Genomic DNA, 24400 nt, shown 5'->3' with positions numbered 1-24400 from the left:
AGCGCTCGGCTATTTTCGGCGGCCCCATAGAAATGAATGGAGGGCGGCTGCGCATGCGCAGTGCGCCCGCCGTTCATTTCCCCGCTCCGTTCTCATTGGGTCCTATCGATATGCCCCCATTGTTTGAGATGGGAAAACCCCTTTAAGTGCACTGAGGGCAGGGCCAAGCCGCTCTGTGCACCCATGCCCCTCCCTCTTCCAGCCAGGGGCTAGCAGAGAAGGGGAGGGGCACGGGTGCACAGTGGCTTGGCCCCGCCCTTGGTGCACTTAACGGGCGTCCTTCCATTCAGCCGGCTCCACAGGGCGCTGTCGCGGGGACTCCTGATGACAGATTTAGGCCTCATGCCCATGGCCATAGTTTCGTTTTGCACCCGATCCGTGTTTTTTGCGAATTTGATGTGGATCCATTCATCTCAATGGGGCCACCAAACACCGCGTGCTGTCCGCATCCGTATGTCCGTTCCGCAGCCGCACAATAAAAACAGAACATGAGTAAGACTTTTCTCTAGACGACGTGGAAGGCGGCGTTCTCGCGGACACCGCCATGTGCAGGAGGGCTTATCTGAACGAAAGTCTGCAGAAATAGAGAAGTCACCCATAGCAACCGGATTCCAGCTTATTTTCCAGAAGCCTCAGCCTGATTGGTTGCTATGGGTCCACTTCCCCCCCCCCCCCTGCACTGGTTTTGTGAGGGGGTCCTCAGCATCACGCCCTCCCCCCCTCGCCGTATGGACGATCCCGACCATCACGTGCTTCGTTCTCCCGGCTAACAGCGTCTCTGTTGCTATGTGTGACGTCACGCCATCTCTATTCTCGCGAGGTTTCGAAGCTAACAAACTTACCCAGGATCCTTTGCGTTTCCTCTTTCCTGCCAGCGCCTGAGAATGGGTATGTCATGGCTGCTCTGCTGTGTGTAGGGGACTGACCCGCAATCCTTGTCCATCTGCCCGCTCCGGGTCCTCAGGCGCCCGTTTACCAGCTGGGGTGCTCGGGTAGCGTCTGGGCTCTCTGGACCGGGCGGTATCGGGGAGACGTTTGGTCGCCGAGTGTGGGATTCGAGGTATTGGTGAAGTCCGGGGCTCCGGGCCTGACGGACGCCGCCATACTGCACGGTCTGAGCCCGCGGTCGTGGATAGAGTATAAGTGCCTGTTATGTGACCCCCGCTCCGAGTAATAACCCCCGTTCACCCCCCTTCGCCCATGATGTTGGTACAGTCCGTGCATGTTATGATAGGCGGCCCCTGCCACTGTGGCCTCTGTAGAGGGGTGCCATGTCCTGTCACTATCCTGCCCTGTGCCCCTCTTATTTTATAGCATAAGAGCCTGGCATCTGTTCCAGTTGTGGCCCCTGGCGCTGTGCTTGCGCCTTGCAGCTCTGGGCACTGTTGCGCCCTGGTGCCCGCCTGCGGGCAGAGTGCATGTGATGACTTTATTTCATGCTGCGAATTTCTGAAATTGCAATGTGGAAAACTCCTTGGAGAGCTGAGCACTCTGTCCCGTCCTGAGCGGTCAGCGCGGCGGTCACGTGTGTTTGCTGTGCTTATAACTGCTGCCCCCCAATCCCACAGGTATCTCAAGGGACAACTGGCACAAGCGCCGCAAGACCGGAGGCAAAAGGAAGCCCTACCACAAGAAGAGGAAGTATGAACTGGGCCGTCCAGCCGCCAACACAAAGGTGCATGAGAAAAGAGTTGTCAGGTTGTCGGCCTTCGGGTCTCCAAGTTACCACCCAGGGCGTCCTGTTCTGTGCGGCGGCGGCGTGTGTGATGAAGTGTTGTCCTTAGGGCGGCAGTGGCAGCCGTTTTGGCCTGTTTCTGCTGCCGTCCGATGTTGGGCTCGTCATAGTTACACTGACACGTTACTTTTATTATAATGAAAGCGTTTAGTTAATTGCTTTAAGAGTTTATAAAAGTTTTTCTCTTGCTGCAGATTGGTCCGCGCCGTATCCATACCGTGAGAGTCCGCGGCGGAAACAAGAAATACCGCGCTCTGAGGTTGGACGCTGGCAACTTCTCCTGGGGCTCAGAGTGTAAGTGTCACCCTGTAGGGGTTTTCTGGAGGGATAGCCCTGGTGGCTTTTGCCCATCTTACTTTTCGGCCCCTTATTGCCGCTGAGCCAGGGAAGATGTCATGTGACTGCGCAGAAGTGATCTGCGGCCAGCGGTACGATGAGGGAGGTCTCCATGCTTCGGCGGAGGCCTTATTAGTCCGGTGGTGCGAGTGATGAGAACTCTGACCTTATGTGATGGTCGTACTGTCATTCTGACATGTGGACCTCACCATGCTAGGATCAGTCATAGTTACACTGACTGCGCCGCTCTGTTCTGCGCCCTGCTCCTTGTGGCTGTGCCCCTTCTTCCATTAACGGAACCTTTGCCTCCCCGTCAGGTTGTACCCGCAAGTCCAGAATCATTGACGTCGTCTACAACGCTTCCAACAACGAGCTGGTTAGAACCAAGACCCTGGTGAAGAACTGCATTGTCCTGGTCGACAGCACCCCCTACAGACAGTGGTATGAAGCGCACTACGCCACTCCACTTGGACGCAAGAAGGGAGCCAAGCTGGTAAGTCATGTGACATGGCTCCATCGCACGCCAGTGTCTTCCGGTGATGATAACCTTGTCCAGTTCTGCTACTGAATGGAAAGAGATGATCATGGTATATCTGAGGAAGACTGAGCCGCTCGTGCTGGGCCTCGGTCCTCTGCTCTGTGCCGCCGCCTTGATGTAAGGCTGAGCCTTGTGCCTCCTGAACGGCTCACCCAGATCTGTAATGGAAAGTTCTGAACGTTATACTTTTCCATGTTTTCAAGATCTCTGCTTTTGGTCAGTGACTTGAAACATTCATTATTCATCCCAATTCCGAGGAGGGTTTTGTTGTGATGGTATCCAGTCTGGATTCCAGGGCAGAGGGCCTTTTGCCGTGAGGTCTGTCAGCTTCCCCCATTCACTGACAAAGTAACCTTGAAACTGGGGAAAGTATGAGCCCAAGTGGGACCAGCTCCAGGGTTACTGGTCGACTAGGCCGGTGTATAAACTATAAATCCTGTTCACGTGCTTCAGACGGCGTGTCTACCGTAAAGCAGTGCGGAAGCAGGAACCAGAGCCGGTCCTATGTAAAGTGGATTTCTACCTCAATAATTGGTTTATTTCTTATTTTGATTTAAAGTGGGACAAACATGGCTGCACCGAGACCCACCTATAAGTCAGTTGGTGAGGTCCCCCCTTGGGAATGCTGCAGGCTGAGCCCCTGGTCCTCTTGGCGGCCTCAGCATTGCTCGGGTCCTGTTGAGGATCACGTCCAATGTGTGAACATGGCGTCAGAGGCTGACGAGCACAGAAGTGTCGGGTCTGTGCCTCGTGGCCCTAGGCAGCGCACAACTCAGTCGGAAATAAGTGCGACAAAAATTACTTACCGTAAAACATGTTTTTACTGTGCAAAAATCTGAAAAAGAAACCCCCTTTACATATTTTGTCAGCACACTCTTACCAACCTGTAAAGTTAACTAGTTGTGACCGGCCTGAGTGGTCATTTACCAGGAGCTGCCCCCCTCAAAAAGGAGATTGTGGGCAGTTGGGAGACTTCTGAATGCTCCTGGGCCTGCCATAGCCAAGCTCCTATTAAGCCCTGCCTCAGGCAGGAATCATTGCTTCTACCATACACTGCAATCTATCAATTAAATGTTTAATTCCCTTAAAAATAAAAAAGCAAAAATTCAGATCCTTTCCCATTTTCCAAATAAAAATAATTAGCATCACCACAGCCAAAAATATCAAGGCTATTAAAATGTAGAAGTATTTACCCCGTGCTGCACTGAAATATACAGAATTTACCATATACCGCTGTATTAAATCACAGTAGTATACAGGAGAATCAATCCATCTATACAGGCGGGGAACTTGTATTGTGAGCCCCATTGGGGACAGGTTGATGCTAAAGCGCCGCGGAATATAGCAGCGCTATAGAAGTGCATAAAATAAGGACATAAGGTTCCCTAGGGGGGCTTAAAAAAAATAAATCTGATCATAACCTCCCATTTTCCATAATTTTAATAGTTTGGAGGTGGCGATATGTAATATGTTTATTTATTGTTTATATATTTCATATGTGAAATTGGGAAAGGGGGTGATTTATACTTGGGTGTTAGGTGAATAGGACCTCACACTCTCCCTGCTGTCCTGTGCTTTGTGTACACAGCAGCAGGGAGCTGACTATGGCAGCCAGGGCTTCAGTAGCGTCCTGGCTGCCATGGTAACTGATCGGAGCCCCAGGATTACACTGCTGGGGCTCCGATCAGAACTGCCACTGCGCCACCAATGGGCAAATCCCGGCATCGAGGTCGATACCAGGCAAAAGTATCGATTGGGATACCTGAAACAACCCTACTGCAGATGCTGATGACAAAGTGCAGGGTCTCTATGGTAAAGTGGCGTCATGTGACGTCATCTGTGCGATGTGACGACAGCTGCTCCCCATGCACATCACACTCCAGATTGCAGGTGAAGGAACTGATCAGTCTCTGCCATGTTCCCTTGTTAAACAGGATATTGAGTGATTTGCTTTTTTGTAAAATGCACTTCCTGTAAATGGATGGAATGTGGAATAGTCAGTGGGAAGAATGATGGGAGACCTGATGGGGGGCTTGTTGCTTTTTCTCTTAGCCGTGGTGTTGTGAAGCCACGTGGTGTCCGGCGGCTGCAGGTTTCCTCCAGTAATGTGCATGTGTCGCATAGTTGCTGGATGCCGAGTGATGTGACCACTCCTAGCAAAGCCTGTGAGACTTTCCCCTGTAACCGCAAGATGATCTGAAATAAAGTCTGAGGATTCTAGTAAATAAACCCCTGAGTTAGTGAAGTTTGGGAGTAGAATCTGTGGATGAGGGAGGTTGGTTCTGCTGCACATGTCTCTGTTAAACTTCTCACTTCTTCCCCACAGACTCCAGAAGAGGAAGAAATTCTGAACAAGAAAAGATCCAAGAAAACCCAAAAGAAGTATGACGAGCGCAAAAAGTTGGCAAAGATCGGCACTCTGCTGGAGGAGCAGTTCCAACAGGGCAAACTGCTCGGTGAGTGATGAGCGGTGACTTTAAACCATGAGCAGGTAGTGGAGGTCTTTAAAGGGCCATTCTGTTTGGCTAAAGTTCACATAGGTGCGGGTCCTACTGGCCGAATGTGGGATCCGAGGTATTGGTGAAGTCTGGGGCTCCGGGCCTGACGGACGCCGCCATACTGCATGGTCTGCGCCCGCGGTCGTGGATAGAGTATAAGTGCCTGTTATGTGACCCCCGCTCCGAGTTATAATAGGCGGGCCCCTGCCATTGTGGCCTCTGTAGAGGGGTGCAGTGTCCTGTCACTATCCTGCCCTGTGCCCCTCTTATTTTATAGCATAGGAGCCTGGCATCTGTTCCATGTGCTGAGGCCTGCCCTCTGAGTTGTGGCCCCTGGCACTGTTGCGCCCTGGTTTCCGCCTGCGGGCAGAGTGCATGTGATGACTTCATTTCATGCTGCGAATTTCTGAAATTGCAATGTGGAAAACTCCTTGGAGAGCTGAGCACTCTGTCCCGTCCTGAGCGGTCAGCGCGGCCGTCACGTGTTTGCTGCGCTTATAACTGCTGCCCCCCAAAGACTGATCCGGCATTCCAATGCATTTTTCTGACTGATCAGGATCCTGATTATTCTTACAAATGCCATCAGTTGCCATATGTTTTGCTGGATCCGGCAGGCAGTTCCAGCGACAGAACTGCTTGCCGGATCACCTTGCCGCAAGTGTTAAAGTGGCCTTATAATTGACGGGAGGTTTCTCGCTGAGGTAGATCTTATCCTTACTGTGAAAATCTAAAACCACCTGAGCTTTTTCTCAGAGATATTAGAAGCTGCATTAACGATGGTCTTCAGAGGGTCTTGCTTAGGCTACTTTCACGCTGCCGTTTCTGGGTCAGCCCGTGAGATCAGTTTCAAGGCTCTCGCAAGCGGCCCCAAACGGATCAGTTCAGCCCCAATGCATTCTGAATGGGTAAGGATCTGTTCAGAATGCGTCAGTTTGGCTCCGTTCCACCTCCATTCTGCTCTGGAGGCTGCTTGCAGCGTTTTGGCGTCCATCTGGCGGTGCGGAGCCAAACGGATCCCTCCTGACTTACAATGTTAGTCAATGGGGACGGATCCGTTTACATTGACACAATATGGTGCAATTGTAAACTGATCCGTCCCCCATTGACTTTCAATGAAGTCAGGACTGATCCGTTTGACTTACACTTAGTTTTTTTTGTTTTTTTAACAGTTATGCAGACGGCTCCGTACTGAACGGATCCCAGCGTTTGCATTTATAGCTAACTTAGGTGTGAAAGTAGCCTGTCTGTGCCGGTGACTCTCGGGACCACCCATGTTTATCTTCATCTGGGCAGGGGCTTCTCTTCTTCCTTGAGCAGGTTCCTGATGTTCTGCTGACCACATGAAGACACTGGTGACCAGCAGGAGTGTGAAGCCTCTGCTGCTGCTCTGCCTTGTGGAGTCCTTTTTGTCTTTGTGACGTTCAGATTGGTTCATGCATGAACTGAACCAATGTAGTTGTCCTGGTGGGAGTTGTAGTTCCGCAGCAGTTGGTCACCGCTCGTGTCTGTTTTACAATGTGTAACCTGTTGCGCTCTCTTCACAGCCTGTATAGCCTCCAGACCAGGCCAGTGCGGCAGAGCTGATGGATATGTCCTCGAGGGCAAGGAATTGGAGTTCTACCTGAGGAAGATCAAGGCCAAAAAAGGCAAATAAACTTCTCTCCAACTGTTCGCTCCAAATAAAAAAAAATGTATTATACCAGTCTGCTCCGTCTGCTTCATTTCCTGCCGTCCTCGGTGACTTGTCCGCTGAGGGATCGTGGCGGTGACTCCGCACTGTTAAGTGTCTCCTTAGTCTTCTCCTTGGCTCTGGGGTCTCATTCCGGTGCAAGAACAAATCCCTTCTAGCAGAAAGGCCGGGCCCCGCGCTGACCTGTTCTTTCTGAGAGTTGGGTACAAACGCTGTGACCGTCAGTAACGTGGATCTGTGAGGCTTTACTGTCCCTGTGGATGACGCACAATAAATGCCAGATTGTGGTTTTGTCTCAACTCTTTCCCCTCTATATTGGTTTGTCATGGGAAGTGTGGGATTAACAGCTGCCATGTATATTCTGTGCATGATCACAGGGGGCTTCAGGAGACCCGGAAGAGCTCGCAGTCTAGCAGCGGAGTCTGAAAGGGTGGGCCACTGTAAGACTAACATACGGGGCCATTCATCAAACTGGTGGAAAGTGGAACTGGCAGAGTTGCACATAACAACCATTCAGATTACATCTTTCATTTTTGAAGGCTCCTTTTGAAAATGAAAGGAGTGATCTGGTTGGTTGCTATGGGCAACAAAGCCAGTTCTACTTTACATCAGTTTGATAAAGGACCCCAATTGTATGTAAGGCAGGAACAGAGATGTATGTCCGTCCATCTGGTTCTCCAAAGTCGATCCAGAGGAAAGCAAAACCCTCATGAGGTAGGAGCCAGTTGTCCTCATTTTAGGAGGAAAAATAAAAATTAGATATAAAAATCTGCTAAATGCCTTGTGGTCGGAGCCGTAAAACATAAGACACAACCTTACTCACCTTTTAAATGTCCCGTCTCTGCTCCATTAAGGGCCTGGTGAATAAAGAAAAAACGGAGCTCGCAGAACCGTTATAAAAATATATATTTTTTTGTGACCTGATTAAAATATATTATATATATTCGTTAAAAATTAAGAGGATGACTGCGTGCCATCCTGGTGCTGATACCAAGTGTATCCAAAATGTAATATAATTACCAAATATTTAAATATAGTGAATATACAAGAGGAGTCTCGGTAACGTTGGTTGCGTGGCTAAGGGATTAGGAAACACATGCAAGTCCATAAACTGGAATAGGTTCGCAGTAATAAAGTATAAAGAGTCGCCTATATCCAATGCCAGTATGACCAAAAAACAGACTCCCCTAATAATGACGGCGTGCTGTACCAACCAGGATGGCGCTACCCTGATGCATGGTCGCCTGGGGATGTTGGTACAGCACGCCGTCATTATTAGGGGAGTCTGTTTTTTGGTCATACTGGCATTGGATATAGGCGACTCTTTATACTTTATTACTGCGAACCTATTCCAGTTTATGGACTTGCATGTGTTTCCTGATCCCTTAGCCACGCAACCAACGTTACCGCGACTCCTCTTGTATATTCACTATATTTAAATATTTGGTAATTATATTACATTTTGGATACGCTTGGTATCAGCACCAGGATGGCACGCGGTCACCCTCTTACTTTTTAACGGCTTACTTTATATGTTTCAATCATGTTACAATAAAGTTATTTTTATAACTGTACTGTGCGCTCCGTTTTTTTTTTTGTTCGCCTGGTTTACGCAGGAGCTGGTACCGAGTCATTTTATATAGGTGGCCCATGGTGCTGTTGGGTAGATGCCTTTCTCCACCCCCACCATTAAGGCCTCTTTCACACGGGCGTTGCGGGAAAATGTGTGGGTGCATTACGGGAACATCTGCGATTTTTCTGCGCGAGTGCAAAACATTGTAATGCGTTTTGCACTCGCGTGAGAAAAAATCGTGCATGTTTGGTACCCGAACTTCTTCACAGAAGTTTGGGCTTGGGATCGGTGTTATGTAGATTGTATTATTTTCCCTTATAACATGGTTATAGGGGGAAATAATAGCATTCTGAATACAGACTGCATAGTACAATGGCGCTGGAGGGGTTATAAATAATAATAATAATTTAACTCTCCTTAATCCACTTGCTGGCGCTGCCGGCATCTCGTCTGTCCTTTGCTGAACAGGACCTGTGGTGAGCATTTATTCCAGGACCTGTGGTGACATCACTCCGGTCATCACATGACCCATCACCATGGTAAAAGATCATGTGATGACCGGAGTGACGTCACCACAGGTCCTGTTCAGCAAAGGAGACAGACAAGAAGCCGGCAGTGCCAGCAAGTGGATTAAGGGGAGTTAAATAATTTTTATTTTAACCCCTCCAGCGCCATTGTACTATGCAGTCTGTATTCAGAATGCTATTATTTTCCCTTATAACCATGTTATAAGGAGAAATAATAAAGATTGGGTCTCCATCCCGATCGTCTCCTAGCAACTGTGCGTGAAAATCGCACCGCATCTGCACTTGCTTGCGATTTTCACGCAACCCCATTCACTTCTATGGGGCCTGTGTTTGCGTGAAAAATGCAGAATATAGAGCATGCTGCGATTTTCACACAACGCAAAAGTGATGCGTGAAAATCACCGCTCATGTGAACAGCCCCATAGAAATGAATAGTTCGGATTTCAGAGCGGGTGCAATGCGCTCAACTCACGCATCCGCGTGGAATACTCGCCCGTGTGAAAGGGGCCTAAGTCATCCTCAGGTCTCTTCCATTCAGGGCCGGCCGAGGTCCTGTGATGATTGTACGTGACGTCACTGCTGTGGGCGCGCTGATAACCTGCACACAAATGATGGGGGGTTTATTTTAAACATAATTTTTTATTCAGTTTTCCATGTATTTGACATTTCAATACTCAGAGTTCAGCATATATCACATTGCGTATACAGAGAAAACGGATTTTTGTCATTAAATAAATGAGCGAAGACATTTATACACATTTGTTGTTCCCTAATATCCCCCTCCCCCGATGCTGTAATATCATTCCATAATCCATTCCCGTACTATGAGACGCCATTCGCAGACTCGGTGCGGCTTCTGATCCGGACTGAATTATATGACTAGGATTAAAGGGATTCGGTTGTGACATTTGAGGCCTATAACCTAAACGTATGGCCAGGTCCGTACTAATAACCTGAATCCGAAACGGTCCTTATTAAATCTGCCTGTGGCTCTATTAGCACATAAAACTGGTTTTTATAACCTGTTATTCACCTACCTAGGGTGCCCAAGGGGACGTCTCTTCATACAGGGTGCCCGGCTGCACCCATCTCCGTTTGGTGCCCAGTGCCGCCTTCCTCAGCCCCGCCTCCGCAATCGTCCGGTCCCTCTGCCAGATCCTGCGCGTGCGCACTAGGAATAACCTGAGGGACCGGATGATTGCGGAGGCGGCGCTGGGCACCAGACGGAGATGGGTGCAGCCGGGCACCCTGTATGAAGAGACGTCCCCTTGGGCACCCTAGGTAGGTGAATAACAGGTTATAAAAACCAGTTTTATGGGCTAATAGAGCCACAGGCAGATTTAATAAGGACCGTTTCGGATTCAGGTTATTAGTACGGACCTGGCCATACGTTTAGGTTATAGGCCTCAAATGTCAGGACCGAATCCCTTTAAATAGAATCAACTGTAAATCCGAATATCTTCTCTAATTACTAAATGAAGTCATTCGCTAGATCTCCGGGATCAAATGATGGTTTTAAAACAGAAAATCCTCACGGTTCTTTGTATGGATGACAACATTCCTTCTGGACTTTGCTGCAGATCTCTCCCTCCACACATCAGACAGACAGACATGCTGCAGATCTCTCCCTCCACACATCACACACACAGACAGACAGACATGCTGCAGATCTCTCCCTCCACACATCACACAGACAGACATGCTGCAGATCTCTCCCTCAACACATCACACACACACTGCAGATCTCTCCCTCCACACATCACACAGACAGACAGACATGCTGCAGATCTCTCCCTCCACACATCACACACACAGACAGACACGCTGCCGATCTCTCCCTCCACACATCAGACAGACATGCTGCAGATCTCTCCCTCCACACATCACACAGACAGACAGACATGCTGCAGATCTCTCCCTCCACACATCACACAGACAGACAGACATGCTGCAGATCTCTCCCTTCACACATCAGACAGACATGCTGCAGATCTCTCCCTCCACACATCACACAGACAGACAGACATGCTGCAGATCTCTCCCTCCACACATCACACAGACAGACAGACACGCTGCAGATCTCTCCCTCCACACATCACACAGACAGACAGACACGCTGCAGATCTCTCCCTCCACACATCACACACACACTGCAGATCTCTCCCTCCACACATCACACAGACAGACAGACACGCTGCAGATCTCTCCCTCCACACATCACACACACACTGCAGATCTCTCCCTCCACACATCACACAGACAGACAGACACGCTGCAGATCTCTCCCTCCACACATCAGACAGACAGACAGACATGCTGCAGATCTCTCCCTCCACACATCACACAGACAGACAGACACGCTGCAGATCTCTCCCTCCACACATCACACAGACAGACAGACACGCTGCAGATCTCTCCCTCCACACATCACACAGACAGACAGACACGCTGCCGATCTCTCCCTCCACACATCACACAGACAGACAGACACGCTGCAGATCTCTCCCTCCACAGACAGACAGACATGCTGCAGATCTCTCCCTCCACACATCACACAGACAGACATGCTGCAGATCTCTCCCTCCACACATCACACAGACAGACAGACATGCTGCAGATCTCTCCCTCCACACATCACACAGACAGACAGACATGCTGCAGATCTCTCCCTCCACACACAGACAGACAGACATGCTGCAGATCTCTCCCTCCACACATCACACAGACAGACAGACACGCTGCAGATCTCTCCCTCCACACATCAGACAGACAGACATGCTGCAGATCTCTCCCTCCACACATCACACAGACAGACACGCTGCAGATCTCTCCCTCCACACATCAGACAGACAGACATGCTGCAGATCTCTCCCTCCACACATCACACAGACAGACATGCTGCAGATCTCTCCCTCCACACATCACACAGACAGACAGACATGCTGCAGATCTCTCCCTCCACACATCACACAGACAGACATGCTGCAGATCTCCGTATCCGCGTGTAAGAAAGAATCAAATGATACATGAGATTTCTCCCATTATACATTCTGCCGCTGTATTACGTCACCGGTTTTCTGCATCGTGTCCACAATTTCTAATAATGGATTTTGTTTGGCCACAGATCTCACTCACGTGACCATAAATGACACGCTGCGGATTAAAAAAAATATGCACGGCAGGTCAATTTCCGCACAGAAAATGTCTGCAAAGTGTTCACGAGATTTGTATAATGTCATACGCTTTGCTGGTACTGTACTACCCTGCGGTTTTCCACACGGAAGGGTTTGTCCACAGGATATCGAACATCCAGGAAAAAGTGCGCATGTTACACGTTGCAAAGAGTGAAGATAAGCAACGTGGACTTGGAATCCTCGTGTCCATTCCACGCAGGTTTCCTCATGATCCAGCTCTCTACACAGGGAGATAATCAGCGTCTGTATATACAATCGATAAAAAGTACGTCACAGACAGTGAGAGCCTTGTGTCCGTGTATAAGTATCAGTGCGGATATGTTCTGAAGTCGCGGCGTCCGTGTATAAGTATCAGTGCGAATATGTTCTGAAGTCGCAGCGTCCGTGTATAAGTATCAGTGCGGATATGTTCTGAAGTCGCAGCGTCCGTGTAGAAGTATCAGTACGGATATGTTCTGAAGCCGCAGTGTCCGTGTATAAGTATCAGTGCGGATATGTTCTGAAGTCGCAGCGTCCGTGTAGAAGTATCAGTGCGGATATGTTCTGAAGTCGCAGCGTCCGTGTAGAAGTATCAGTACGGATATGTTCTGAAGCCGCAGTGTCCGTGTAGAAGTATCAGTGCGGATATGTTCTGAAGTCGCAGCGTCCGTGTAGAAGTATCAGTACGGATATGTTCTGAAGCCGCAGTGTCCGTGTAGAAGTATCAGTGCGGATATGTTCTGAAGTCGCAGCGTCCGTGTACAAGTATCAGTGCGGATATGTTCTGAAGCCGCAGCGTCCGTGTATAAGTATCAGCGCGGATATGTTCTGAAGTCACAGTGTCCGTGTATAAGTATCAGTGCGGATATGTTCTGAAGCCGCAGTGTCCGTGTATAAGTATCAGTACGGATATGTTCTGAAGCTGCAGCGTCCGTGTACAAGTATCAGTGCGGATATGTTCTGAAGCTGCAGCGTCCGTGTATAAGTATCAGTGCGGATATGTTCTGAAGTCGCAGCGTCCGTGTACAAGTATCAGTGCGGATATGTTCTGAAGCTGCAGCGTCCGTGTATAAGTATCAGCGCGGATATGTTCTGAAGTCACAGTGTCCGTGTATAAGTATCAGTGCGGATATGTTCTGAAGCCGCAGTGTCCGTGTATAAGTATCAGTACGGATATGTTCTGAAGCTGCAGCGTCCGTGTATAAGTATCAGCGCGGATATGTTCTGAAGTCACAGTGTCCGTGTATAAGTATCAGTGCGGATATGTTCTGAAGCTGCAGCGTCCGTGTAGAAGTATCAGTACGGATATGTTCTGAAGTCGCAGCGTCCGTGTATAAGTATCAGTGCGGATATGTTCTGAAGTCGCAGCGTCCGTGTATAAGTATCAGTGCGGATATGTTCTGAAGTCGCAGCGTCCGTGTATAAGTATCAGTGCGGATATGTTCTGAAGCTGCAGCGTCCGTGTAGAAGTATCAGTGCGGATATGTTCTGAAGTCGCAGCGTCCGTGTATAAGTATCAGTGCGGATATGTTCTGAAGCCGCAGTGTCCGTGTATAAGTATCAGTGCGGATATGTTCTGAAGCCGCAGTGTCCGTGTATAAGTATCAGTGCGGATATGTTCTGAAGCCGCAGTGTCCGTGTATAAGTATCAGTGCGGATATGTTCTGAAGCTGCAGCGTCCGTGTAGAAGTATCAGTGCGGATATGTTCTGAAGTCTCAGCGTCCGTGTATAAGTATCAGTGCGGATATGTTCTGAAGTCGCAGCGTCCGTGTATAAGTATCAGTGCGGATATGTTCTGAAGCTGCAGCGTCCGTGTATAAGTATCAGGATATGTTCTGAAGTCGCAGCGTCCGTGTACAAGTATCAGTGCGGATATGTTCTGAAGTCTCAGCGTCCGTGTATAAGTATGAATGCGAATATGTTCGGAAGCCGCGGCGTCCGTGTATAAGTATCAGTGCGGATATGTTCTGAAGTCTCAGCGTCCGTGTATAAGTATCAGTGCGGATATGTTCTGAAGTCGCAGCGTCCGTGTAGAAGTATCAGTGCGGATATGTTCTGAAGCTGCAGCGTCCGTGTATAAGTATCAGTACGGATATGTTCTGAAGCCGCAGCGTCCGTGTATAAGTATTAGTGCGGATATGTTCTGAAGCCGCAGTGTCCGTGTAGAAGTATCAGTGCGGATATGTTCTGAAGTCGCAGCGTCCGTGTATAAGTATCAGTGCGGATATGTTCTGAAGTCGCAGTGTCCGTGTATAAGTATCAGTGCGGATATGTTCTGAAGTCGCAGCGTCCGTGTATAAGTATCAGTGCGGATATGTTCTGAAGCTGCAGCGTCCGTGTATAAGTATCAGTGAGGATATGTTCTGAAGTCGCAGCGTCCGTGTACAAGTATCAGTGCGGATATGTTCTGAAGCCGCAGTGTCCGTGTAGAAGTATCAGTGCGGATATGTTCTGAAGTCGCAGCGTCCGTGTACAAGTATCAGTACGGATATGTTCTGAAGTCGCAGCGTCCGTATATAAGTATCAGTACGGATATGTTCTGAAGTCGCAGCGTCCGTGTATAAGTATCAGTGCGGATATGTTCTGAAGTCGCAGCGTCCGTGTAGAAGTATCAGTGCGGATATGTTCTGAAGTCGCAGCGTCCGTGTATAAGTATCAGTACGGATATGTTCTGAAGTCGCAGCGTCCGTGTATAAGTATCAGTGCGGATATGTTCTGAAGTCGCAGCGTCCGTGTATAAGTATCAGTGCGGATATGTTCTGAAGTCGCAGCGTCCGTGTATAAGTATCAGTACGGATATGTTCTGAAGTCGCAGCGTCCGTGTATAAGTATCAGTACGGATATGTTCTGAAGCCGCAGTGTCCGTGTAGAAGTATCAGTGCGGATATGTTCTGAAGTCGCAGCGTCCGTGTATAAGTATCAGTGCGGATATGTTCTGAAGCCACAGCGTCCGTGTATAAGTATCAGTACGGATATGTTCTGAAGCCGCAGTGTCCGTGTATAAGTATCAGTGCGGATATGTTCTGAAGTCGCAGCGTCCGTGTATAAGTATCAGTACGGATATGTTCTGAAGCCGCGGTGTCCGTATATAAGTATCAGTACGGATATGTTCTGAAGTCGCAGTGTCCGTGTATAAGTATCAGTGAGGATATGTTCTGAAGTCGCAGCGTCCGTGTATAAGTATCAGTACGGATATGTTCTGAAGTCGCAGCGTCCGTGTATAAGTATCAGTGCGGATATGTTCTGAAGTCGCAGCGTCCGTGTATAAGTATCAGTGCGGATATGTTCTGAAGTCGCAGCGTCCGTGTATAAGTATCAGTGCGGATATGTTCTGAAGTCGCAGCGTCCGTGTATAAGTATCAGTACGGATATGTTCTGAAGTCGCAGCGTCCGTGTAGAAGTATCAGTGCGGATATGTTCTGAAGTCGCAGCGTCCGTGTATAAGTATCAGTACGGATATGTTCTGAAGCCGCAGTGTCCGTGTAGAAGTATCAGTGCGGATATGTTCTGAAGCCGCAGTGTCCGTGTATAAGTATCAGTGCGGATATGTTCTGAAGTCGCAGTGTACGTGTATAAGTATCAGTACGGATATGTTCTGAAGCTGCAGCGTCCGTGTATAAGTATCAGTACGGATATGTTCTGAAGTCGCAGCGTCCGTGTATAAGTATCAGTGCGGATATGTTCTGAAGCCGCAGCGTCCGTGTATAAGTATCAGTACGGATATGTTCTGAAGCCGCAGTGTCCGTGTATAAGTATCAGTACGGATATGTTCTGAAGCCGCGGTGTCCGTATATAAGTATCAGTGCGGATATGTTCTGAAGTCGCAGCGTCCGTGTAGAAGTATCAGTACGGATATGTTCTGAAGCCGCAGTGTCCGTGTAGAAGTATCAGTACGGATATGTTCTGAAGCCGCAGTGTCCGTGTAGAAGTATCAGTGCGGATATGTTCTGAAGTCGCAGCGTCCGTGTACAAGTATCAGTGCGGATATGTTCTGAAGCCGCAGCGTCCGTGTATAAGTATCAGCGCGGATATGTTCTGAAGTCACAGTGTCCGTGTATAAGTATCAGTGCGGATATGTTCTGAAGCCGCAGTGTCCGTGTATAAGTATCAGTACGGATATGTTCTGAAGCTGCAGCGTCCGTGTACAAGTATCAGTGCGGATATGTTCTGAAGCTGCAGCGTCCGTGTATAAGTATCAGTGCGGATATGTTCTGAAGTCGCAGCGTCCGTGTACAAGTATCAGTGCGGATATGTTCTGAAGCTGCAGCGTCCGTGTATAAGTATCAGCGCGGATATGTTCTGAAGTCACAGTGTCCGTGTATAAGTATCAGTGCGGATATGTTCTGAAGCCGCAGTGTCCGTGTATAAGTATCAGTACGGATATGTTCTGAAGTCGCAGCGCCGTGTATAAGTATCAGTGCGGATATGTTCTGAAGTCGCAGCGTCCGTGTATAAGTATCAGTGCGGATATGTTCTGAAGTCGCAGCGTCCGTGTATAAGTATCAGTGCGGATATGTTCTGAAGCTGCAGCGTCCGTGTAGAAGTATCAGTACGGATATGTTCTGAAGCCGCAGTGTCCGTGTATAAGTATCAGTACGGATATGTTCTGAAGCCGCAGTGTCCGTGTATAAGTATCAGTGCGGATATGTTCTGAAGTCGCAGCGTCCGTGTATAAGTATCAGTGCGGATATGTTCTGAAGCCGCAGTGTCCGTGTATAAGTATCAGTGCGGATATGTTCTGAAGCCGCAGTGTCCGTGTATAAGTATCAGTGCGGATATGTTCTGAAGCCGCAGTGTCCGTGTATAAGTATCAGTGCGGATATGTTCTGAAGCTGCAGCGTCCGTGTAGAAGTATCAGTGCGGATATGTTCTGAAGTCTCAGCGTCCGTGTATAAGTATCAGTGCGGATATGTTCTGAAGTCGCAGCGTCCGTGTATAAGTATCAGTGCGGATATGTTCTGAAGCTGCAGCGTCCGTGTATAAGTATCAGGATATGTTCTGAAGTCGCAGCGTCCGTGTACAAGTATCAGTGCGGATATGTTCTGAAGTCTCAGCGTCCGTGTATAAGTATGAATGCGAATATGTTCGGAAGCCGCGGCGTCCGTGTATAAGTATCAGTGCGGATATGTTCTGAAGTCTCAGCGTCCGTGTATAAGTATCAGTGCGGATATGTTCTGAAGTCGCAGCGTCCGTGTAGAAGTATCAGTGCGGATATGTTCTGAAGCTGCAGCGTCCGTGTATAAGTATCAGTACGGATATGTTCTGAAGCCGCAGCGTCCGTGTATAAGTATTAGTGCGGATATGTTCTGAAGCCGCAGTGTCCGTGTAGAAGTATCAGTGCGGATATGTTCTGAAGTCGCAGCGTCCGTGTATAAGTATCAGTGAGGATATGTTCTGAAGTCGCAGCGTCCGTGTATAAGTATCAGTGCGGATATGTTCTGAAGTCGCAGTGTCCGTGTATAAGTATCAGTGCGGATATGTTCTGAAGTCGCAGCGTCCGTGTATAAGTATCAGTGCGGATATGTTCTGAAGCTGCAGCGTCCGTGTATAAGTATCAGTGAGGATATGTTCTGAAGTCGCAGCGTCCGTGTACAAGTATCAGTGCGGATATGTTCTGAAGTCGCAGCGTCCGTGTATAAGTATCAGTACGGATATGTTCTGAAGCCGCAGTGTCCGTGTATAAGTATCAGTGCGGATATGTTCTGAAGCCGCAGTGTCCGTGTAGAAGTATCAGTGCGGATATGTTCTGAAGTCGCAGCGTCCGTGTACAAGTATCAGTACGGATATGTTCTGAAGTCGCAGCGTCCGTATATAAGTATCAGTACGGATATGTTCTGAAGTCGCAGCGTCCGTGTATAAGTATCAGTGCGGATATGTTCTGAAGTCGCAGCGTCCGTGTAGAAGTATCAGTGCGGATATGTTCTGAAGTCGCAGCGTCCGTGTATAAGTATCAGTACGGATATGTTCTGAAGTCGCAGCGTCCGTGTATAAGTATCAGTGCGGATATGTTCTGAAGTCGCAGCGTCCGTGTATAAGTATCAGTGCGGATATGTTCTGAAGTCGCAGCGTCCGTGTATAAGTATCAGTACGGATATGTTCTGAAGTCGCAGCGTCCGTGTATAAGTATCAGTACGGATATGTTCTGAAGCCGCAGTGTCCGTGTAGAAGTATCAGTGCGGATATGTTCTGAAGTCGCAGCGTCCGTGTATAAGTATCAGTGCGGATATGTTCTGAAGCCGCAGCGTCCGTGTATAAGTATCAGTACGGATATGTTCTGAAGCCGCAGTGTCCGTGTATAAGTATCAGTGCGGATATGTTCTGAAGTCGCAGCGTCCGTGTATAAGTATCAGTACGGATATGTTCTGAAGCCGCGGTGTCCGTATATAAGTATCAGTACGGATATGTTCTGAAGTCGCAGTGTCCGTGTATAAGTATCAGTGAGGATATGTTCTGAAGTCGCAGCGTCCGTGTAGAAGTATCAGTACGGATATGTTCTGAAGTCGCAGCGTCCGTGTATAAGTATCAGTGCGGATATGTTCTGAAGTCGCAGCGTCCGTGTATAAGTATCAGTGCGGATATGTTCTGAAGTCGCAGCGTCCGTGTATAAGTATCAGTGCGGATATGTTCTGAAGTCGCAGCGTCCGTGTATAAGTATCAGTACGGATATGTTCTGAAGTCGCAGCGTCCGTGTAGAAGTATCAGTGCGGATATGTTCTGAAGTCGCAGCGTCCGTGTATAAGTATCAGTACGGATATGTTCTGAAGTCGCAGCGTCCGTGTATAAGTATCAGTGCGGATATGTTCTGAAGTCGCAGCGTCCGTGTATAAGTATCAGTACGGATATGTTCTGAAGCCGCAGTGTCCGTGTAGAAGTATCAGTGCGGATATGTTCTGAAGTCGCAGTGTACGTGTATAAGTATCAGTACGGATATGTTCTGAAGTCGCAGTGTACGTGTATAAGTATCAGTACGGATATGTTCTGAAGCTGCAGCGTCCGTGTATAAGTATCAGTACGGATATGTTCTGAAGTCGCAGCGTCCGTGTATAAGTATCAGTGCGGATATGTTCTGAAGCCGCAGCGTCCGTGTATAAGTATCAGTACGGATATGTTCTGAAGCCGCAGTGTCCGTGTATAAGTATCAGTACGGATATGTTCTGAAGCCGCGGTGTCCGTATATAAGTATCAGTGCGGATATGTTCTGAAGCCGCGGCGTCCGTATATAAGTATCAGTGCGGATATGTTCTGAAGTCGCAGCGTCCGTGTATAAGTATCAGTGCGGATATGTTCTGAAGTCGCAGCGTCCGTGTAGAAGTATCAGTACGGATATGTTCTGAAGTCGCAGCGTCCGTGTATAAGTATCAGTACGGATATGTTCTGAAGTCGCAGTGTCCGTGTATAAGTATCAGTGCGGATATGTTCTGAAGTCGCAGCGTCCGTGTATAAGTATCAGTGCGGATATGTTCTGAAGTCGCAGCGTCCGTGTATAAGTATCAGTGCGGATATGTTCTGAAGTCGCAGCGTCCGTGTATAAGTATCAGTGCGGATATGTTCTGAAGTCTCAGCGTCCGTGTGGAAGTATCAGTGCGGATATGTTCGGAAGCCGCGGCGTCCGTGTATAAGTATCAGTGCGGATATGTTCTGAAGCCGCAGTGTCCGTGTATAAGTATGAATGCGGATATGTTCTGAAGTCGCAGCTTCCGTGTATAAGTATGAATGCGGATATGTTCGGAAGCCGCGGCGTCCGTGTATAAGTATGAATGCGGATATGTTCGGAAGCCGCGGCGTCCGTGCGTTGCACTAATTATATTTCTCATGTGATTATGACTATGGAACACAGTGGAACTTGCAAACGTGTGAACAGGGGCTTAAAACCCGGATCTGATGCTGAATGCGGGTGTGACGAGGCCCAGTGGAGATTGTGGTAGGAGTTCAGACAGGTAGAATTGTCAGCTAATAAGCCCCTAATGATTTCTTCTGGTCTCCATCGTGTTACTAACATTTTCCTTTTCTTCTACCGCATATCGCAGACTGGAGACACGATGGAGAAACGCATGGAGTCACATGACGGCTGATGGCGCCATTATCTGGGGGCCACACAAAGCTGCGACTCCTGTGAGGCCCTGTAACAGCTGAGAGGAGGCGCAAAACGTGCGGTCAGGAACTGCAAACTGACGCAATGGAAAAACGGCTAATGTGAACATAACAAAGGGGCGGCTGAGAGTAGTTGTGCCGCCGGCTGCTGGGGATTGTCCTCCGGGGAGCAAATCATCGCTGCTTCTCCAGATCAGGTAATAAGAGGGACACGTGGGTCATGACGTAGGGGACGAGGGCGGGGACAGAAATCACAGCTCTTCGGGAAGACGCGGCTGTCTCGCGGAGGCCGGAAATCTCGCGAGGTTTGGCCGGTACATAAGAGCGCCTCCCGCCTCGTGCTGTCTTTTCACCTAAGGGAAGGAGCTGCGCTGGTCGGTGAGTGTCTGGGGTCCTGTTTATATGGGGAGGACATGGAGGAGACTGTATACCGGCTGCAGCCACTGCTGGGAGCTATGCCTATTGGCATATACGCATTGTATAGGTCAGGCTGCATACAGGGCACCAGGGGTGTAGCTATCATGAGGCAAACAAGGCATTTGCCTAGGGCGGCACTTGGCAATGGGGCGCCCAGTACGTGCGACGCTCCCCGTTCTCACCATAGAGACGACGTAACCTCTTCCTCTCACATGACCCCTTCCCTGTCAAAGACCTCAAGACTCTCCATCGTCCCGTGAGACATGGACACTTGGCAGCGGGCACAGCGGCAAGATGAAGGCGGGCAGGAGACGGTGTCCGCCGAGCTGGCGGAGCGGAGGAGGGAGGTTCGGGGCTGCCGCTGTCCCAGCACTCCTACTGGTTCCACATCTGGGTCTTCCTCCTGTTTGACCTGATCCTGTTCGTGTTCATCTACCTGCTGCCCTGAGCCGGTGAGTGGTGGCTGTAATGCCCTGTCTGCCCCCTGCAGTGTATGGGCCACATAGGTGGGTGCCCACTGCAGTGTATGGGCCACATAGGTGGGTGCCCCTACATTACGGTGGATCATCCCCTGTCTGCCCCCTGCAGTGTATGGGCCACATAGGTGGGTGCCCCTACATTATGGTGGATCATGCCCTGTCTGCCCCTGCAGTGTATGGGACACATAGGTGGGTGCCCCTACATTACGTGGGATCATGCCCGGTCTGCCCCCTGCAGTGTATGGGTCACATAGGTGGGTGCCCCTACATTACGGGGGATCATGCCCGGTCTGCCCCCTGCAGTGTATGGGTGGTAGTCTGTGAATCTGCCTTTGCTATGGGATGACACAGCCCTAGCTGCCTCCTGTGATCATCCAGTCGCCATATTTATTACCAATTTAGGATTTATGGGAGTCCCGACTGGATGATCACAGGGGGCGGTTGGGGTTGTGTCTTTCCATAGCAAAGGCAGAAGTTGTGCTTTTTTTATTTTTAGAATGATGCAGCCATTTTATTGTATTTGTGCTCATTTCTGTGCTGTTGGGGGGGGGGCAGTATTTCTTCCTGTGATGAGAACCTTGTCAGTTCTGCTGCTGATGACTGGTGATGACACTGCTACTTCTGAGGAAGCATTGGTCAGGTCCATGTAGAGCGTCAGCTCCTGGGCCCAGTGACTGGGGATTACTTGGTGCTGGGATTTGGCTGCAGGGTTTTCCAAATTTTCATCCTTATGACTTTTATATATTTGCAGGGTTCATGGCGGCCGTGCCTGGATCTGTGGCGGCAGAGCGCGGTAAGTGACGGCTGTGTCTGTGGATCTCTGCAGGTGGCGTCTACTCGTGATGAGAACCTTGTCCAGTTCTGCTACTGACGGTCAGCGATGACATCGACTATTCTGAAGCAGATGCCCCTGCAGTGACCAGATATTGGGGGAGGGGGCTTCAAGATCTCTGCTATATGTCTGAGACTAGGGACTTGCAGCCAGTGTATAATGTACCCTGGATTCTGAGCTAAATCTCCCCAGTGCTGGACTCTGGGCTGATGCATTGTAACAACCCTTCAGCTACGTGAGCAGCACTGGGGGAGACTAGCTGCATCCAGAGGGTCAGCGGTTATCAGGTCGGCAGTGTCTGGTCGCTGACCTTCAGATAGGATGTAATGATGCGCGTATCTCCCCTCTAATCCTTGTCTTCTCTGCAGGTTGAAGTTGGTGACTGAGGACGTGGCGCCGTGGGACAGCCTGTGGTTTTGTATTTGTGTATGGTTTCAATAAAGCTTTGTTTTGCCCTTTGCTTTGGCTCAGTGTCATAATTTGTAGTCCGCACTGCCGAGGGTCTCCTGGTCCCTTCTAATGACCTCGGAGACTCATTATTCAGTGCCAGATTAACCCCTTCCTGCAGAATGGCCGGGCCGTCCCGTGACCCGTTCATTCCGAAGGTTGGGTACAAGATTCCCTGCTGAGATCTGTATGTGGTGGGTGCTGCTCTATGGCACCTGAAGGTGTTCTGGGGTTTGTACCTGTACCAGGCGGTCACGGGTGTGGAAGACTCCCACTGTACAGGATGGGGGGGGGGGGGGGGGGCTGTCGGGTCTGAGCCTTAGCGCTGTGCTTGTGGCTCCGCTGTTATATCTGTCTCAGATCTGGGGGAACAGCAGGGGTTAGAGCTGCGGTTAAGACCCCCGACCACGTTTGTCACTAAGACCCCTTTCACATGCATGAGAATTCCATGTGGGTGTAAGGTGAACGCATTGCACCCGCACTGAATCCGGACCCATTCACTTCAGTGCGGCTGTGCACATGAGCAGTGATTTTCACTTCACTTGTGCGTTGTGTGAAAATCGCAGCATGCTCTATATCTTGTGTTTATCATGCAATGCAGGCCCCATAGAAGTAAATGGGGCTGCATGAAAATCGCAAGCAAGTGCGGATGTGGTGCGATTTCACGCATGGTTGCTAGGAGATGATAGTAAATTGGTTAAAGTCAATTTACTGTATTTTCCCTTATAGCATGCTTATAAAGGAAAATAATAGCATTCTGAATACAGAATGCTTAGTAAAATGTCCATTGAGGGGTTAAAAAATTAACTCCTACTTGTTCGCACAGCGGACATTATCCTTCAGGACCTTTGATGTAATCGCACTCAGCATGTGGTGACGTCAGCGCAGGTCCTGCTGAATGAGCGTAGAAGGATCTTTATTCAGCAGGACCACGTGCTGAGTGCGATTACGTCTTCAAAGGTCCTGAAAAGATGCCGGCTGTGCTAACAAGAGAATGAGGCGAGATCATTTATTTTTTAACCCCTCAAGGCACATTTTACTAAGCATTATGTATTAAGAATGATATTTTCCTTTATAACCATGATATAAGGCCTCTTTCACACTTGGGTTGTCCGAATCCGGCGTGTACTCCACTTGCCGGAGGTGCCCGCCGGATCCGGAAAAACGCAAGTGTACTGAAAGCATTTGAAGACGGTGCCGTCTTCAAAATGCGTTCAGTGTTACTATGGCAGCCAGGACGCTATTAAAGTCCTGGTTGCCATAGTAGGAGCGGGGGAGCAGTGTACTTACCGTCCGTGCGGCTCCCGGGGTGCTCCAGAATGATGTCAGAGTGCCCCATGCGCATGGATGACGTGATCCATGCGCCTTGGGGCGCCCTGACGTCACTCTGGAGCGCCCGGGGAGCCGCACGGACGGTAAGTATACCGCTCCCCACTACACCTTACCATGGCTGCTGGGACGCTAAAGTCCTGGCAGCCATGGTAACCATTCAGAAAAAGCTAAACGTCGGATCCGGCAATGCGTCGAAACGATGTTTAGCTTAAGGCCGGATCCGGATCAATGCCTTCCAATGGGCATTAATTCCGGATCCGGCCTTGCGGCAAGTGTTCAGGATTTTTGGCTGGAGGAAAAAGCGCAGCATGCTGCGGTATTTTCTCCGGCCAAAAAACATTCCATTCCGGAACTGAAGACATCCTGATGCATCCTGAACGGATTTCTCTCCATTCAGAATGCATTAGGATAATCCTGATCAGGATTCTTCCGGCATAGAGCCCCGACGACGGAACTCTATGCCGGAAGACAAGAACGCAAGTGTGAAAGAGCCCTAAGGGAAAATAATAAAATGAATAGAACACCTGACCTTCAGTGAAGAAGTCTGGCCACCACTCACTGCACTCCTGCGGAAAAAAAAACTGAACATCGGAACACAATCGCAGACCAAACTGACTGAAATTGTGTGCGCACTCGCTCGGTTTTCCCTGCAATGCACACGCAACTCATCTGGCGCAAATCCAGAACGCCCGTCTGAAAGAGGCCTTGGGGTAAATGCTCACGATCAGGAT

At 49.3% G+C, this 24400-nt stretch overlaps 1 protein-coding gene, 1 long non-coding RNA gene and 8 other non-coding genes across 11 annotated transcripts; all 10 read left to right on the top strand.

Moving 5' to 3' along the window:
- Positions 1–833: 833 nt before the first annotated feature.
- On the top strand, positions 834–6809 carry RPS8 (ribosomal protein S8). The gene is made up of 6 exons (XM_040407252.1): positions 834–888; positions 1569–1675; positions 1930–2029; positions 2389–2564; positions 4936–5065; positions 6652–6809. Exons 1-6 carry the CDS (start codon positions 885–887, stop codon positions 6759–6761), a joined length of 627 nt encoding a protein of 208 aa, XP_040263186.1. The 5' UTR covers positions 834–884; the 3' UTR covers positions 6762–6809.
- LOC120979907 lies at positions 1414–1493 on the top strand. Its single transcript, XR_005774406.1, has one exon. It is a non-coding gene; the product is annotated as a small nucleolar RNA SNORD55/SNORD39 (small nucleolar RNA).
- LOC120979912 lies at positions 1757–1860 on the top strand. Its single transcript, XR_005774410.1, has one exon. It is a non-coding gene; the product is annotated as a small nucleolar RNA SNORD46 (small nucleolar RNA).
- On the top strand, positions 2602–2673 carry LOC120979908. The gene has a single exon (XR_005774407.1). It is a non-coding gene; the product is annotated as a small nucleolar RNA SNORD38 (small nucleolar RNA).
- LOC120979906 lies at positions 5478–5557 on the top strand. The gene has a single exon (XR_005774405.1). It is a non-coding gene; the product is annotated as a small nucleolar RNA SNORD55/SNORD39 (small nucleolar RNA).
- A 69-nt stretch (positions 6810–6878) lies between the features above and the next one.
- On the top strand, positions 6879–7008 carry LOC120979932. Its single transcript, XR_005774432.1, has one exon. It is a non-coding gene; the product is annotated as a small nucleolar RNA SNORA35 (small nucleolar RNA).
- A 13356-nt stretch (positions 7009–20364) lies between these two features.
- LOC120978867 lies at positions 20365–22350 on the top strand. 2 transcript variants are annotated; one of them, XR_005774199.1, is made up of 3 exons: positions 20957–21085; positions 21119–21183; positions 21810–22349. It is a non-coding gene; the product is annotated as an uncharacterized LOC120978867 (long non-coding RNA). The 2 variants fall into 2 exon arrangements; XR_005774198.1 differs by lacking the exons at positions 20957–21085; positions 21119–21183 and adding an exon at positions 20365–20540 and having other exon boundaries at positions 21810–22350.
- Positions 21620–21687, top strand: LOC120979911. The gene has a single exon (XR_005774409.1). It is a non-coding gene; the product is annotated as a small nucleolar RNA SNORD38 (small nucleolar RNA).
- LOC120979909 lies at positions 21891–21963 on the top strand. The gene has a single exon (XR_005774408.1). It is a non-coding gene; the product is annotated as a small nucleolar RNA SNORD38 (small nucleolar RNA).
- A 27-nt stretch (positions 22351–22377) lies between the features above and the next one.
- LOC120979933 lies at positions 22378–22508 on the top strand. Its single transcript, XR_005774433.1, has one exon. It is a non-coding gene; the product is annotated as a small nucleolar RNA SNORA35 (small nucleolar RNA).
- The last annotated feature ends 1892 nt before the right edge of the window (positions 22509–24400 follow it).

Source organism: Bufo bufo, chromosome 9, assembly GCF_905171765.1.
Source record: "Bufo bufo chromosome 9, aBufBuf1.1, whole genome shotgun sequence".
Classification (NCBI taxonomy): domain Eukaryota; kingdom Metazoa; phylum Chordata; class Amphibia; order Anura; family Bufonidae; genus Bufo; species Bufo bufo.
Note: the sequence above shows the minus strand (reverse complement) of the source record. Positions and strands in the feature narration are given on the sequence as shown.

Coding starts and splice junctions, on each gene's coding strand:
- RPS8 (XM_040407252.1), top strand. Junction 2,030..2,388: donor CTTCTCCTGGGGCTCAGAGT/GTAAGTGTCACC, acceptor CCTCCCCGTCAG/GTTGTACCCGCAAGTCCAGA. Junction 2,565..4,935: donor GCAAGAAGGGAGCCAAGCTG/GTAAGTCATGTG, acceptor TCTTCCCCACAG/ACTCCAGAAGAGGAAGAAAT.